General features: G+C 38.7%; 1 protein-coding gene across 1 annotated transcript; it reads right to left on the bottom strand.

The window, feature by feature from the left end:
- Window positions 1-7,019: 7,019 nt before the first annotated feature.
- On the bottom strand, window positions 7,020-14,543 carry vmn2r1 (vomeronasal 2, receptor 1). The gene is made up of 14 exons (XM_030151963.1): window positions 14,277-14,543; window positions 13,452-13,743; window positions 12,824-13,066; window positions 12,504-12,695; window positions 12,124-12,249; window positions 11,789-11,973; window positions 11,301-11,421; window positions 10,990-11,217; window positions 10,761-10,884; window positions 9,705-9,865; window positions 9,358-9,553; window positions 9,002-9,240; window positions 8,567-8,766; window positions 7,020-7,962 (listed from the first exon to the last, which is right to left on the bottom strand). The coding sequence occupies exons 1-14, from the start codon at window positions 14,498-14,500 to the stop codon at window positions 7,638-7,640; spliced, it is 2,856 nt and encodes a 951-aa protein (XP_030007823.1). The 5' UTR covers window positions 14,501-14,543; the 3' UTR covers window positions 7,020-7,637.
- Between the last annotated feature and the right edge of the window lie 270 nt (window positions 14,544-14,813).

The following is a 14,813-nucleotide window of genomic DNA, read 5'->3' as shown; positions in this document are numbered from 1 at the left end:
TATCAAGGTTATTATTGTTAACAAAAACTAACGAAATGATGAAAACTAGAATTGTAAAAACATTTTCGTCAACCGAAATAAATAAAAATTATACTTAAAAGAAAAAAAAAAAAGATAACTAACTGAAACTGTAATGTGTGCTTACAAAACTAACTAAAACATATAAAAATTCTGGATAAAATTCCCTTCGTTTTTGTCTTTGTCAGTGTTGGATTGATATAAAATCGATTTATTTCCCTTAAGCAATTTTAGCTGCAGGCACCATATGATATTTAATGGTCCGTCACTTCTTGTCACTTGTTGTTTAGTCATCTTATCGTCCCCACTCTATCTGGAAACATGGAGACTAAAGTTGGGAGAAAGCGGTGAAGAAGATAAAAGATATAAAGAAACTAAAAATAAACTAAAACTAAACTAAAACTACGCATTTAGAAAATAACGAAAACTAATAAAAACTAGTAAACCTGCTCAAAAAACTTAAATAAAACTAACTGAATTAGTGAGAAAAAAAAAAAGTCAAAACTAAATAAAACTAAACTATAATGAAAAATCCAAAACTATTATAACCTTGGTATATATACACTGAATCTATTCACACTGATGGGCATGTGTGACCAATAGAAGGAGTAGTGAGTCACCCTGTCGATCCTCCATGGTCAGGAAAACTAACACCACAGGGCCTTTGAGCAAAGTGTCAGTAAGTGATAAAATGGGATGAGAACCACTAAGAAAGTGATCAAACCTAGAAGTACCGTTATTGTTTTCACCACTGGACACAGCTCTAAATGAAAAGAATGGAGTTTGATGCTGAAATCACAGCATTTCTTCTACATATGTGAGTTTGATTATGAGGCTTATAAAGGTTATTATGTGATGTAATTATCTGCTAAGTTCACCATTTGTTGATCCATGGTTCAGACTAAACCAGTGGTTCCCAACCTTTTTTGGCTCATGACCCCATTTTAACATCACAAATTTCTGAAGAACCCCAGACATTCAACACAGAGACTTTTTTTTTTTTTGGTAAAATAAATTTGTTTTTGGTCATGTAATTTTTTTTGCTATAATATGTTGCAAATAAACATTAATTTTAGATGATATTTAGTCTATATCATGTATATGATTATGGACAGAGGTAGAAAAGCCAGGTGTGGATTACTGCACAAAGTGAGAAGTTTATTTTCCTTGGTCAGGATATGTACAGTTAGTCCAGCTTGGATTTACAAGGCTGGCAATTAATACTGAACAAACAATAACTCAAACTATGAATTATGAAAGAGCCGCAGCATCTGAAACTGACCACAATGAACATTTGACAGATAAACAGTACCACAGTGCTTCAGTTCCAGCTTTACAGTTTGTCATGTCTTTTATGGATTGGGATTGTCTCTCTCAACTCACCATATATTTTTATTAGCAATTTTTTATTTTTTTATCAATTACTAGAAATTTCAGGCGACCCCTTTTGAATTCCAGGCAACCCCATGTGCGGTCCTGACCCCAAGGTTGAAAAAAACTGGACTAAACTGTGCTAGTTCTGACCTTGTTTGGACAATTCTAAACAGATCTTCAGTCCAGCACAACAACACAAACCACACAGAAAAGAGAGGTGATTTATGGCTTTACTGTGGCTGTTTTCTGTCTAAAAACAGGGCTAAGCTGACAGAGCTATAATGTAAACTATTAAGTGATGCAGCATGTAAAGATTATAAGACACAGTGTCAAAAGAGCTGGCAATGAGTTTTAGATTGAAGAAGAAAACTTGATGATACCATAACACAGATGAGTGGAAAAAATGAGCTTTATGCTTTATTCAGCGAGTGATACAGTCTGTGGATACTAATAATAATGGATTAGATTTTTATGTAGCACTTTTCTATGAATGCATACTCAAAGCGCATACAGTGGGTCCATTATTCATTCACACTCTGGTGGTGGTAAACTACATATGTATCCACTGCTGCCCTGGGGCAGACTGATGGAAGCCTGGCTGCCAATTAGCGCCTACAGTGAAGTGTTTTGCCCAAGGACACTACAGCTCATGACTAGGACAGAGCAAGATTTGAACCGCCAATCCATCAGTTATAACCCGTTACAACCTGCTCTACTTTCTGAACCATGGCCACCCATGTTGATACTGGAATAATATAATAATACTGCATGTTAGACTTAGACTTAGACATACTTTATTTGTTTATGTTTATGTTTATGCATTTGGCAGACGCTTTTTTCCAAAGCGATTTACAGGGGAAAACCAATCAAATCACTCAATCAATCAAATTTTATTTATATAGCGCCAGATCACAAAAAAGTTATCTCATGACACTTTATATCTAGAGTTGGTCAAAACCAGACTCTAAGCCAATTTACAGAAACCCAACAGAATCCTCCAGGAGCAAACACTTGTGACTGGTGACAGTGGCGAGGAAAAACTTCCCTTTAACAGCAGAAACCTCGAGCAGACCCAGACTCCTGGAGGATGGCCGTCTGCCTTGACCAGTTGGGGTTAAAGAGAGAGAGTAAAGAAAGAGAATAAGAGAGAGCGATAGAGATAGAGACTGGGGGAGAGGGGGAGAGGGGGAGAAGGGGGAAGTAGGGGGAGACACATGGAGACAGTTGAGGATAAGTAAGTGGTGATGATGAGGGCAGGGAAGAGGCAGGACCACCGCAGCAGGTCCAGAGATAATCCTGGAAGAATCTGTGATAATCCTGGGAAAAACCTTATTAGAATATTTAAAATGGAATGTTTGAAAGTGCTAGGATAGGAGGTGCTCTCAGAAGAGCTGGGTCTTCAGGAGCTTCTTGAAGATTGGCAGGGATGCCTCTGTTCTTGTAGCACTTGGTAGAGCGTTCCACGTTGACCCATGAAAAGAGCCTGGATTGTCTTGTACAAGGTCTGGGGACCACCAGACTACGTTCCCCAGACAAGCGGAGTGGTCGTGGGGCAACATAAGCTTTTATCAGTGCACCTAAGTAGGTAGGAGCAGACCCACTGAGAATTTTGTAGGCTAGGATTAAAGATTTGAATTTGATGCGGACAGCTATGGGTAGCCAGTGTAACTCAATGAGTAAGGGGGTGACATGTGCCCTTTTAGGCTGATTGAAGACCAGATGCGCTGCTGCATTCTGGACCATCTGGACCATCTAACTTTATTTGTTATTAAGATTTGCATCAAAATGAAATTACGATGCAATGGCTCAGTGCACAACAGGAACAATGACAGTCTTTATATAAAAGGATAACTACACATATTAAAATAAAAATAGAAAAACTTGAATAAAAGATAGATAAGGATAAATATGTAAATATATTCTAAAATATTGCACAGTTCAAAAAACTGTGAGACAAAGCCTCATGGCAATAAGGCACAGAGGTCATGGTGTATCTCTATAACAGCCTCCACATGCACTCACTTAATGACTGACCTTGAGCTTCTTGCATCTTTTACACCTTAAATCACAGGATGTAACTTTCACATGAAGAATAATCCCAGAGCTTTAGGAAACTGGAAGTCTAATCTTCTGCTTTAGCTCCTCAGATCAGCATAACCTGGGTGACTGAAAATGTGAAAATGTATATTGGCTAAAATTTGCTTAGAGGTCTTATTTCTGTCTTTGTGCATAACAAATCAATATAAGTGAATCCCCAAAGGAACTTTGTGTTGGTAAATGCAAGTTATGCAGATGTATAGGATTTCATTTCTGTTGCAACATGTTGATGGTCATATGAACTATGTTTTCAGGTCAAAAATGTCCAATTTCATCACCATTAATGCTATATTTTCATGTCACAAATGGCCAAGTTATATTTTAACTGAATTTACCTGAAAAACAAATATTCTATTCTTTTAGATTCCCCAATTTTTCTTACAAGGTTATACACTACATATCACGTGTTTTATTTTTACATGTTGCAATATGGAGTATGGTGCTGATCCATCCTGCTTATGTTACGCCAATACATACATTAAGAATGTCACACATCACTTTTTAAATCAACAGTTTTCTAATAATAAGCATTTTTATAAAGAAATAACAATTCTATATTGTTATTTACTCTTTAGTATGATGATAAACTATACAATAAATAATTATGATACTAGTTTTTGCACAGGGATCATTTGTGGAAACGGTGACATGGCTGCCGAGCATCAGTATGATGGGATCCGTAACAACCATGTCACATCCGTCCACTGCCACATTTTGTGTTTTTGTGTCAGCTGTTATTGTTTTAGATCCACAATACTAACATTTATGAATAAGAGGAGAATTAGCAATAGAAAGTATATAAATTTATTCCTAATAAAGTACTGGTACTGACCAGATATGGGTAATGTCACGTCCGTCCACCAGCAAAAGTTTCCACATACACGAGCTATTCAAAATCCAATATTTCTGAAAATATAGCTTCCACTGTCAAATAATATCAGTAGTCTGTGCACAAATGCATTAGCATTATTTCAACACAGTTCTATGCATTTCTTACAACTTTTTTTTTTGACAAAAATGGCCACTCATCTGACCCCCTAAGTAAATTTTAGCCAATATAGATTTGAAAACTAGTATGAATTGTTCTCTGAAAACGATTTTTTAAGACACTGGTCCAAGAGGATGGGAGCTTCCTCATAGTTTTTTACCGTTTACAGAAACGCTTGTGTTACCTGTGTTGCGATGTTTGCGGGAACAACACAAGCAGGTGAAGACATTTATTTGATGTTGTCAGTGAATCCATCTGTAAGCATTTGAGAGCATAGATAGTATTCCTACAGTCAGTTTAACATCAGTAGAAGATGGTGGAAGGTTGAGGTTTCATCTGCTCAGTATGATCATGTTTCATTTCCCACGAAGTCTTTCACATTTAATTCATGCTTCATATGTCTCTATCTGCAGACATCGCATTGTTTACTCACAAGACCAGGACAATTTTGATGATTAGTGAGAGTTGTCTTCATGTCTCTGGAGTGCTTCTGTCTTAAATGATTAAAAATTGATCAGCTCTTTTCTTCCGTTCATTACAAGCTACACAAACACTCTTTACTTCAGCCCTGTTAGCCGCTTGGTCATTTGCAAAAGAAACAAATGGCTCTTACTTGTTTGCTCATTTGGATTGTGTCACATTCATTTGGACTGTTATCAGTCAAACAGAGAGTAAGAAAGAGAAATGAGAGGCTGTTGGGTTTTTGTTTTGTTTTTTTTTGTTTTTTTCAGGAACAATGTAATGTGATAAATTAATTTCAGTTTAGAAGAAAACCATGCTGAAAGATTAAGGACAACAAAAATAGCATTCAGCACTCATTCACCAGTAGAAGGTGCATGCAGATTGCATTGTCTCATTGAAAGATTTATGTCACGATGACCATGTTAAGATTCTGATTTAGGTAACTGTACACATCCCAAATACATAAATTCGTATGAATGGGTCCGTATGTAAAAAAACTGATTACCATTTGTTATAGTTTTTAAATATGAATAACAACAACAAACAAAGCCAAAGATTAAATGGCCCGCCTGGACATTTTTTCTTACTTTGACAATAAAAAGGTTATAAAATATGCTGTGAGTGAATCTGTCTGCACATTTTTCCACAGCACTTTTCTCCCCAGATCTTTCAAAATTAGCAGTTATTTACGGTTTACTGCATGCTATAATACTGATAAAATGGCTTCTTCTCCAGCTTCTAGTACAGGCATGAATGAAATTGCTGTAATGGTCCAATAAAATCTATAAAGCACAGTGCCTCAGGTTTCATAATCCGCTGGAGTTTTCCAGTTGCACAAACAGTGAAAGAGTTACAGCCATCCAAACTACAAATGCTCAGGGTGTCAGCGGTGACACGCCAGGTTTTAAAGAGTTAACCCAGAACATATAGAAAACATTAAAGAGCAAGGTAAATTACAAAACAAATCTACTGACTTTAAAATGTGATCCAAATAAGTGTTAAGTAGATATTATTTGTAAATGTGTGGACACATGCTCAGACACATGCAAAATGAAACGGACACACATGTACTAAGGCACGTGTGCGTATTTTGTCTTGATTTAGCACCAGTGTTCCTGTCCACTCCTGTCAGCTGACAATAAATTCTAAACACATTCCTTAAGCACTGTGTCACCAGGAGAATTTATTATTGTCCGCACCGATAGCTCTGACTGGACACAGTTCACAGCTTCACAGATTCCTTAGAAAGCCTCATGAGCTCATCAGAGAGTGCACAATACACAGATGTGAAGTAGAAAAAAGCTCTGGAGTTACAAAGTATCACAAGCAAACGTACGAATAAATGCAGGAGGAGTTTATATGAGCAAAAAAAATGGAAGAAACAAAAATGAAGAGATTATTTAAGATGCAACACAGTCATATATGCCTTTACATTATTGCCTTGATTCTTTCTGTTTAGTACTTTGCTTCCTCAGATGCTTTCAGCACAAATCTATTTACTTTGCACAGCACAATTAATTTACCTCTGACTCATAAAAGTGTCTTTGAGTGCCACTTTTCCCAACCTTCATCTTCAACTCAAGTAAAGAGGAAAACTTTACTTCTCAGACACTTGAATCTATCTATCTATCTATCTATCTATCTATCTATCTATCTATCTATCTATCTATCTATCTATCTATCTATCTATCTATCTATCTATCTATCTATCTATCTATCTATCTATCTATCTATCTATCTATCTATCTATCTATCTATCTATCTATCTATCTATCTATCTATCTATCTATCTATCTATCTAATGTGAATTACCTCACTTATTTAAAGTCCTGCATTAGGGTCAGTATTGCAGTGACAGTACTATTGCATCACTGTCCTCCAGCTCCCTCTGCTGGATTGTTCTGATCACCTCACGCCATATTCCTCCCAGACAGACTCAAATTCCACAGGCCCCTTAACCACATACATAAAAAAAAAAAAAGAAAAGAAAAGAAAAGAAAAGAAAAGAAAAAATAAAGCACCCATGTACTAGTGATTGAAAATAGTATTTATTATTATTAGAAATGTGCTTTCTTCTTATTACAATAACAGGTTATGATGGCTAAATTGACAGGAAAGCTATTTTATACAATAATTTTGTGAGAAATAACACAAACTAAATGCCTGCAAATCTACAACCTGGTAAATGGGTTTAAATGTGAAAAAGTGACACATGAGGTAAGTGTTGCTTTACGTTTCCTTCCACCACCAGAACTATGGCAGCTCTGACAGTAAACCATGAAATTAAACATTGATTAGTAGAACATAAAGATATAGTGAAGTTAGTAAAGGCTAAATTAAACAGTATAGATTTTCTTCTTCTGAAATAAGAGTTTGTTATATAAGATTACATGATTAGATTGTTACACTTCACAGATGGAAGTAGTAGTTATTCTTCCACTTGGACATTGCTTAAGTAACCTATTAACTCCATCTAATTCATGAAGATACATATTTTACAAGAGTTTGTCTGAATTCTCCTTTATTTCAATTCATGAAAATGCATTTTAAAATGTAAATAATGTTAGTTAATATTGGACAAACATAATAATTGTGAAATAATGTAAAAACAAAACTATAAACCCTAATCAGCTGTACTGGTTGTCCAATATGGTACAATCTGCCATCAAAACAACTTTGTATTTTTAATATTTCTCCATTAATCATCGATGGCAGTGGATGCAGTCGTAGCAGTGATCTCAGTCCCAGCTGTAGCGAGCGAAGCCGAGGTCCCGGTAGAGACCAGGTGGTCACGTGGTTTGGAACGGGCCCTCATCATCTCCTCAGTGTTTTGCTCAGGTTTGACCAGAAGAATGTAGCACTTTGGCAGGAAGATGCAGGTTAACAGGCCGAAGCTGGAGGCCAGGATGGCAAAAATCTGAACGGCAACCATGAATTTGCCTCTTGTGCTGAGGTACGCTGGCACAAAGGAGATCCACACAATAAAGAAGACCAGCATGCCGAAGGTCACACACTTTGCTTCACTGGAAGACAGATCAAAAACATGTAGTTTATTCTCACTGCCTCATCACAGCAGCAAACACTACTGCTCATGTCATTAATGAAAATATCAGCTACTATTCACAATCTACATGTGGAAAGGATACGATGTTTTACAAGTAAATCATGACATACATTCAAAAGTTCCTGAAATATAAGATTATTTAATTCATGATCTTTTCATTTTATTCAACGAACACATTAATGCAAGTTGGATAGAGGGAGTAAGAGTAGGAGACAGAGAACCTTCCACAAGAAAATAAAAGGATGACTATATGACTGTCTTGTCTGGGCAATGTTTTTGGCGTAAATTATATCATCATCAGTGTTTATGTCCTTGTTTTGCTTTATTTTTATGAATGGTCATGGTTGCAGTATCATAATTCATATAAGAAACATAAACAGTAATTTGATAATGTAGCATGTATTTGTTTGGAACATGTGTTATTGCCAAAACTGGTTATTTCATCAACTTATACCTCAGTGCTGGTAACAAAAAAACAATGGATCTGTGTGCATTTGTAAGACTGCACAATGCTAATGTCACACACAACAACAACAGAAAAACCCTCCATTTGTCTTTTGTACCTGAAGTGGTCCTCCAGTTTACGTGCTATGAAGGCAAAGATGAAAGCCAGCAGAGCTAAGAGGATGTCATAGGCGAAGATACAACAGATGAAGACCACAGAACCTTCATCACACTCAAGAATGATCTTAATATTCTGGGAGGATGTGTTCTTGACAGGGTGTGGAGGGAGGACGATAAGCCACACTGTGCATGCTATTGCCTGGTAAGAATGGGGACACATGAATAAGATAATTAATTTTATATCAAAGGAAATCAGATTAAGTTAATGTAAACTGTTAAAATGGACTGCATTTTTTTTTATTTCAATGCAATAAATAATGTCTCTGAAGATAATTTAAAATGTTAAATAAGACTGATAAAAAATATAGTTTACCTATAAATAACTGATTATGCCTTTGCTCAAATGTGCAAGTTTCCTCCTCTAATAAATGTACCTGTATTAATGTTGCCACAGCAGCCATCGCCCTCTGGTGGGCAAACGTGAGAATGTCAACATCAGGGTTTCCAGAGGTGTTGGCATCGTTGTTGTTATTCGTGTTAGTTACTATGACGTCAGGACTGCCGCTGTTGGCAGCTGCTTCAGCTGCAGCTTTGGCAGCTTTGGCAGCTGCTTTGGCTCTGGCACGGGCTGCTTTCAGGGCCCGGGCTCTCAGCATGAGCACCGCCGCTTTACCTGCACAGACACACCGGAGTCAGTGTAATCTGTATGTTTACAAATTGCAACTGTCAGTCATGGCCTACAGAGTTTTTTTTTTTTTTTTTTTTTTAACTTTGTAGAGAGTATACAGACCCATGATAGAGGAAAGACAGAGAGCAAAGCCCAGAGCCAAGGCCACCTGGCTGGTCATGCAGCTCCAGGGTTGAGGCTCTCCCAGGAAGACGATGGAGCAGAGGAAGGTCACCACCAGCGAGAACAGCAGTGTGAAACTCAGCAAAGCATCATTGGCTTTAACCAGAGGGGTACCGAGGTTCACAATAAGCACCACCTGGGTGGAACAGAAACCATTTAATATTCTGCTTAACTCTTAAGTTAAAAATGACTGTAATAGCTGATACATTTCATATTCTGGCCCACAGTCTTAGTAAATAATGGCCTGTACTCAGACGTGTTTGAACCAAAAGCAGTGTGAATCTCACTCCGACAGCAATTGTGACCAGAGCCCCAAAGGCAGAGATGACAATGAGAGTGATGCCCAGTGGCTCTCCAAAGGCCAGGAACTCAATAATTTTTGGTACGCATTCATCATGGGCATCATTAGACCAGTAGTCCTCACTGCACAGGATACACTCACGAGCATCTGTCAGAGAGAGGAGAGAGAAGGAGGCACAAGTCTTCAGATCTATGAGTAAAAGTACTAATACCACATCGTGAAAATACTTCACATTGTGCATTCTTCACTAAAGTCAAAATAAGTATGTATTATCAGCAAAATGTATCAGTAGTCACTGTGTAATGTAACAGTACCATTATATACTGTATACGATGTTTTCAGAGTAATGTCATTGCTTAACTTGAATGCTGCATTTTACTGCTAAAGATGTTTAACATTGACTTCATCTGAAGCATTCGATGTACTGTTGATAGTTCTATATAGTCATAGATGATATTCAATAAGATCATCAGAGGTTTGTTGTATTACTGTCCTGTAAGAACTATTAAATCTCTACCAGCTCAAGTTTTCAGCTCAGAAAAACAGGACTGCTTTCTACTTTGTGATTTTCTAGCTGATGCAAAAGGTGTTTTAAATACTTCTCTTTTTTTCACTTAAAAAGGAGAAAAATTTGAGACTCAACCCATAAAATAACACTTCATCCTTCAGTTTATCAAAAGTGTCAAAGACAGTTGGAGGTGTCGTTTTTACGGGACAAGAAGAGGATGAAAAGTATAGCGCTGTACAATGTATATAGTACAATGTTTGTTTCTGTGAAAAAATACTGTGAAGTGAAGTACATACAAGTGTGTCAAATCTGTGTTTTGGTTCAGTGCTTGAGTAAAAGTTCTCATTTCCACCACTGGTCACATTTCATCATCAGATAAATTTGACTTATATTAATATCACAACAGGTGATATTTAAGAATGTCAGTGATAAGTGACAAGTGAGAGGAATGTAAGGGGTTTCAGGCTCTTAGTTGATGCTGACAGACAGTGAAGTCATTTTAATCATTATCTGAAGTCACATATGTTTACTGACTAGTTAGATTGCTGATCTCTCCATCGGCGCATGGGATACAGTCAAAACAACACACTGGCTCTCCCTGTCGGATGCCTTTCCTGGTGCCCGGCTGACAATTCTCACTGCAAACTGAACGAGGAGGCTGAAACACACACATAGACACAGACGTACAGAAAGAGCAGACTTCGATGTACAGTTTAACAGATGAAAGTTGAAAATAGCATATTGTAAATGTGTTGTTGCTGACCTCTAACTCTTCGTTGTTCCACACAATGGAGTCGTTCCTTATGGTCATTCTGCTCTCTTCGGCCTCTGATCCATTGTACTGTCCAATAACAATGTAGGAGATTTCCCCCCCACTGTTCACCTGCCAGTTAATAATATCGTAGAAGCCTTCAACATCCCCGTTGGTGAAGAAGATCTCCTCCTCAGTGTTCGGCACTTTGAAATTCACATTCTTCATGTAGTACATCAGCTGAAACAGAGAGAAATGAATCTACATGTAACTCATCTACATACACAGGCTGTACATTCATGCACAGACACACACATGATTACCTGCCATGGCTCAAAGTTGTTGATGTCAGCGCAGGTTTTCCCAGTGAACGGCCCCTGTCCAGGCTTACAGTGCTCCAGGTTGTGCAACGCATGCGCCACTGCATACACAGCTTTGTACACACTGCAGGGTGAGGACATTTCTCAAGTTATCTACAGTATTAGACATGAATTCTCCTCCCAAAACATACATCTTTTCCTTTATCTCACTGTGAACATAGTTTTGTCAAATTATTATTATACTGTATTTTACATGCTCAACACATATAAGATGGAAAACAAAAAACAAATGGAGCTACGTTCAAACAATCAGAGTGCAATTCTAAAGCAACAAACTGATTTTGTGTGGGGGTTTTTTTCTTTCAGAATATAATTTGTCATTGTAATGACTTTGCACAGTATCTGCACAGTAAAGTCATTTTGCTTCAGCAGTGATATATTTAAAGCTGTTTATACCTTTAATGGTGGTTAAAGCTGCCGTGAGAACTCACTTGTAAGTGATTCGTAACTGGGAAACATCAGAGTATGTGTTGTCGAGCTTTGCCACAGATTCTCTCCCTGTACACAACCCATCAGGGACTGCCCTCGCCGCCCGAGGCTGTGTGCCGTTAACCTCCTTTGCCCTCTGTCTGGCCTGCCTCACAGCTTTGCTGTAGTCCAGTGTGCAGTTAAACAACTGTAAGACAAAGATGTTATTGCAACTTTTACCTCTGTAGGTGTTTGGTCATGTGACAGTTCAGTTAGTTCTACTAAAACTGTAATTACTAAAACAAGGTGAGATGATTTTAGTTGAAATTCAGTTGCTTAAACAGTTTAATAAACGCACCGTCTCCCAGAATGTTTCAGTGAGTGGATCAGCGTAGGGATCCAGGTCCAGTAGATGCTGTTGAAGACCAGGAATGTCGGCCCTCTTTACCCCAAAACCCAGGGTACCACCCAGCACTGATCTTACCTAGACAGAAGTATACAGTACTCTGTCAGGTCCAGTTCAGAGCACTGGATCCATCCAGGTCATGATAATCTTAAAGCAACAGGTCCTGTTTTAGTTTTTGAAGACACTTCACCTCTCATCCAAAAGCTCCATCCATCAGCTCTCACCAAGATGATCATCTTCAAGAACCAAAACAGGTCCAGTTGCCTTCTACTGAAGCACTTAGGGTGAATAAACCAGTAAGAGTCTTGGACACCACTCTTATTAGCACTCACCCCAGGTTGGTTGATAAGAGCAGAGGTGACCCAGGCTTCACTGGCAATCCAGGTACGATTGGTCACATTATGCCGCAGCAGCTCAAGAACTAGAGGACTAAGGTCCACGTCTGATGAGAAAACCACAATGATCTTGGCGGTGGACTCCACTACTGTCTCAACAATGCGCTGGATATCCTCAGGGGAACTCACCTGGTGGGCATGAAAAGGGGTTTGACATTTTTAAACAAAACTGTGGTCAGTAAACAGTTATAGTGAACCTGCAGTGTCATATTTACAAAACTACATGATAAATACCAGCAGGTAAATAAATGGATCACCTTGGGCAGAGTCTCAGAGAAGGAGATGCAGACTCCAGCTTCCTCCACCTGCTCTTTGAAATCTTTGATGCCATATTTTCCGTAGTCATCGTCTGCAGCGATGGTGCCCACCCAGGTCCAGCCGAAGTGCAGCACCAGTTTGGCCATAGCTGTTGACTGATGCTTGTCATTGGGAATTACTCTGAGGAATGTGGGGAACTGGAACTTATTTTGCAGAGCAGAGCATGTGGAGAAGTAGCTGATCTAGAAACCAGGAAAGGAGAAGAGGTACAGAAGAGTTTGTAAGAGCTTTGTAATGAACTTCATTTGTTAAGTGAAGGCATGCCAGTTTTATTTTTACAGTTCAGTATCACATATTTGCCTCAAGAGGCTTTAATCGGTAAAAGATATGGCACTCTCTGTTCTTGACTCTTTGTTTGAGTAAGGAAAAGCTTCCCAAAAAATCCTTTTATTGGGGAAAAATTAAAGAAAGACTTGTGTGAACCACAAAATAGGGATCTCTTTTAAGGACAATGTACAGATAATTGCACATACTGAATACACCAATGAATATGCAGGACATAATCCAAAACACAACAGGCAGAAGACAGGTTAGTTAACTATGGGATTCCCACCACCACTGCTTTACCTGTGGGAAGTGATAGAGTCCCATTATTCTGGCGGTGGCGATGGACAGATCAGAGCCCCCGGCACCCACTAGAGCAGCCAGGGGGGCCCCAGTCCCACAGCGGTAGTTAGGAACAGCCTCATCTTGGCCTGTGAGGTAGGTGAGGGTCCCTTCCACAGCCTTGGAAATGGTGAAGCAGGAGTCGTAGATGACATAGCCCAGGTCAGTGTTGGGCAGCAGGTCGGTCCTTTTGTTGATTTCGTCAATGGCAAACAGCATAGTCTGGGTCCAGCGGAAGGTACGGAAGTTAAACCTGGAGGATGATGGGAGGCAAGTTTATGTGAATTAACCTCAGTAGATTGGAAAAACGCCATCTTAATTTGGAAGAAATAAAGAGAAGAAAGACAGAAGACTAAAATGAGTTGATGACAGCATGAGTGGATGCACTGGGACTATATTGGTCTTCTAATGTTATTATCAAATGAGCCACAAGGGGATGTTGGACAGTTTTACAGACTTGCTGATTATTGTTGCATATCACACTGTAAAGGCCTGTCATCATAATAATCTGTGTTACTGTGGCTAATTGGCCCCAGTGGTGCTGCCCAGCTCTGGCTTGATTTCTGTAGCAAAATCATGAGGATAAGTAATCTCAGGAGTGTAAACAGAGTTACATATTTAGAATTAAGTCACACAAAGAAATACTCAAAAAATATCTCTTACTAAAACTAAAATATGTTTGATTTGAGCTGATCTGTGACTGATTTAGGACATTCTAACAACACCCTCAGTCAGCCTTCACAGTCAAAAAGATATAAAAGGACATGTCTAAATGACTGAACTCACCCTTCACACCCAGACGACACAGGTAGCCTCGAAGTGTTGCCATCACTGGATGCAATTCTCTTGTGAATGGGAAACATCCCCCCGATAACAACCTTCTTCTTCTCTACATTCTTGTAGCCGCTCAGGTTGAACTTGGCCTTCAGTTTGCACGTGGCCTCTGCTGAAACAGACTGATACAAGTAGAAAAAGGCACATAATCCACACAGAAAGCGACTGATTTCCATGCTACGTAGATGCTGAAAGGAGTCAGGCGAGCTCTCTCTCTCTCTTTCTCTCTCTGTGGCAGACAGCAAAGGAAACTGAAGAGTGTGACAGGTGTCTTTTGGGCTCTCGGGGGAGATGCGCCACTGTGAGCGAACCTGAGATGGGCTTCAACAGAGCAAAAAAGAAAAGGACAATATTATGGATGACTGAGGGGATTTTAATGTGTAAACCTGGAAATTTAGTCTTTTAAATTTCAGTTCTAACACCCTCCATTTTCTACAGAAAAATCATCATCCAGTTGATCAATTAAAAAAGTCATGGTTGACTAAGAGA

This window comes from Sphaeramia orbicularis, chromosome 13 (genome assembly GCF_902148855.1).
Source record: "Sphaeramia orbicularis chromosome 13, fSphaOr1.1, whole genome shotgun sequence".
In the NCBI taxonomy this organism is placed as follows: Eukaryota; Metazoa; Chordata; class Actinopteri; order Kurtiformes; family Apogonidae; genus Sphaeramia; species Sphaeramia orbicularis.
Note: the sequence above shows the minus strand (reverse complement) of the source record. Positions and strands in the feature narration are given on the sequence as shown.

Coding starts and splice junctions, on each gene's coding strand:
- vmn2r1 (XM_030151963.1), bottom strand. CDS start 14,500: ATGGAAATCAGTCGCTTTCTGTGTGGATTATGTGCCTTTTTCTACTTG. Junction 11,422..11,788: donor CAGTTACGAATCACTTACAA/GTGAGTTCTCAC, acceptor CTCACCCTGCAG/TGTGTACAAAGCTGTGTATG. Junction 10,885..10,989: donor GGAACAACGAAGAGTTAGAG/GTCAGCAACAAC, acceptor TGTGTGTTTCAG/CCTCCTCGTTCAGTTTGCAG.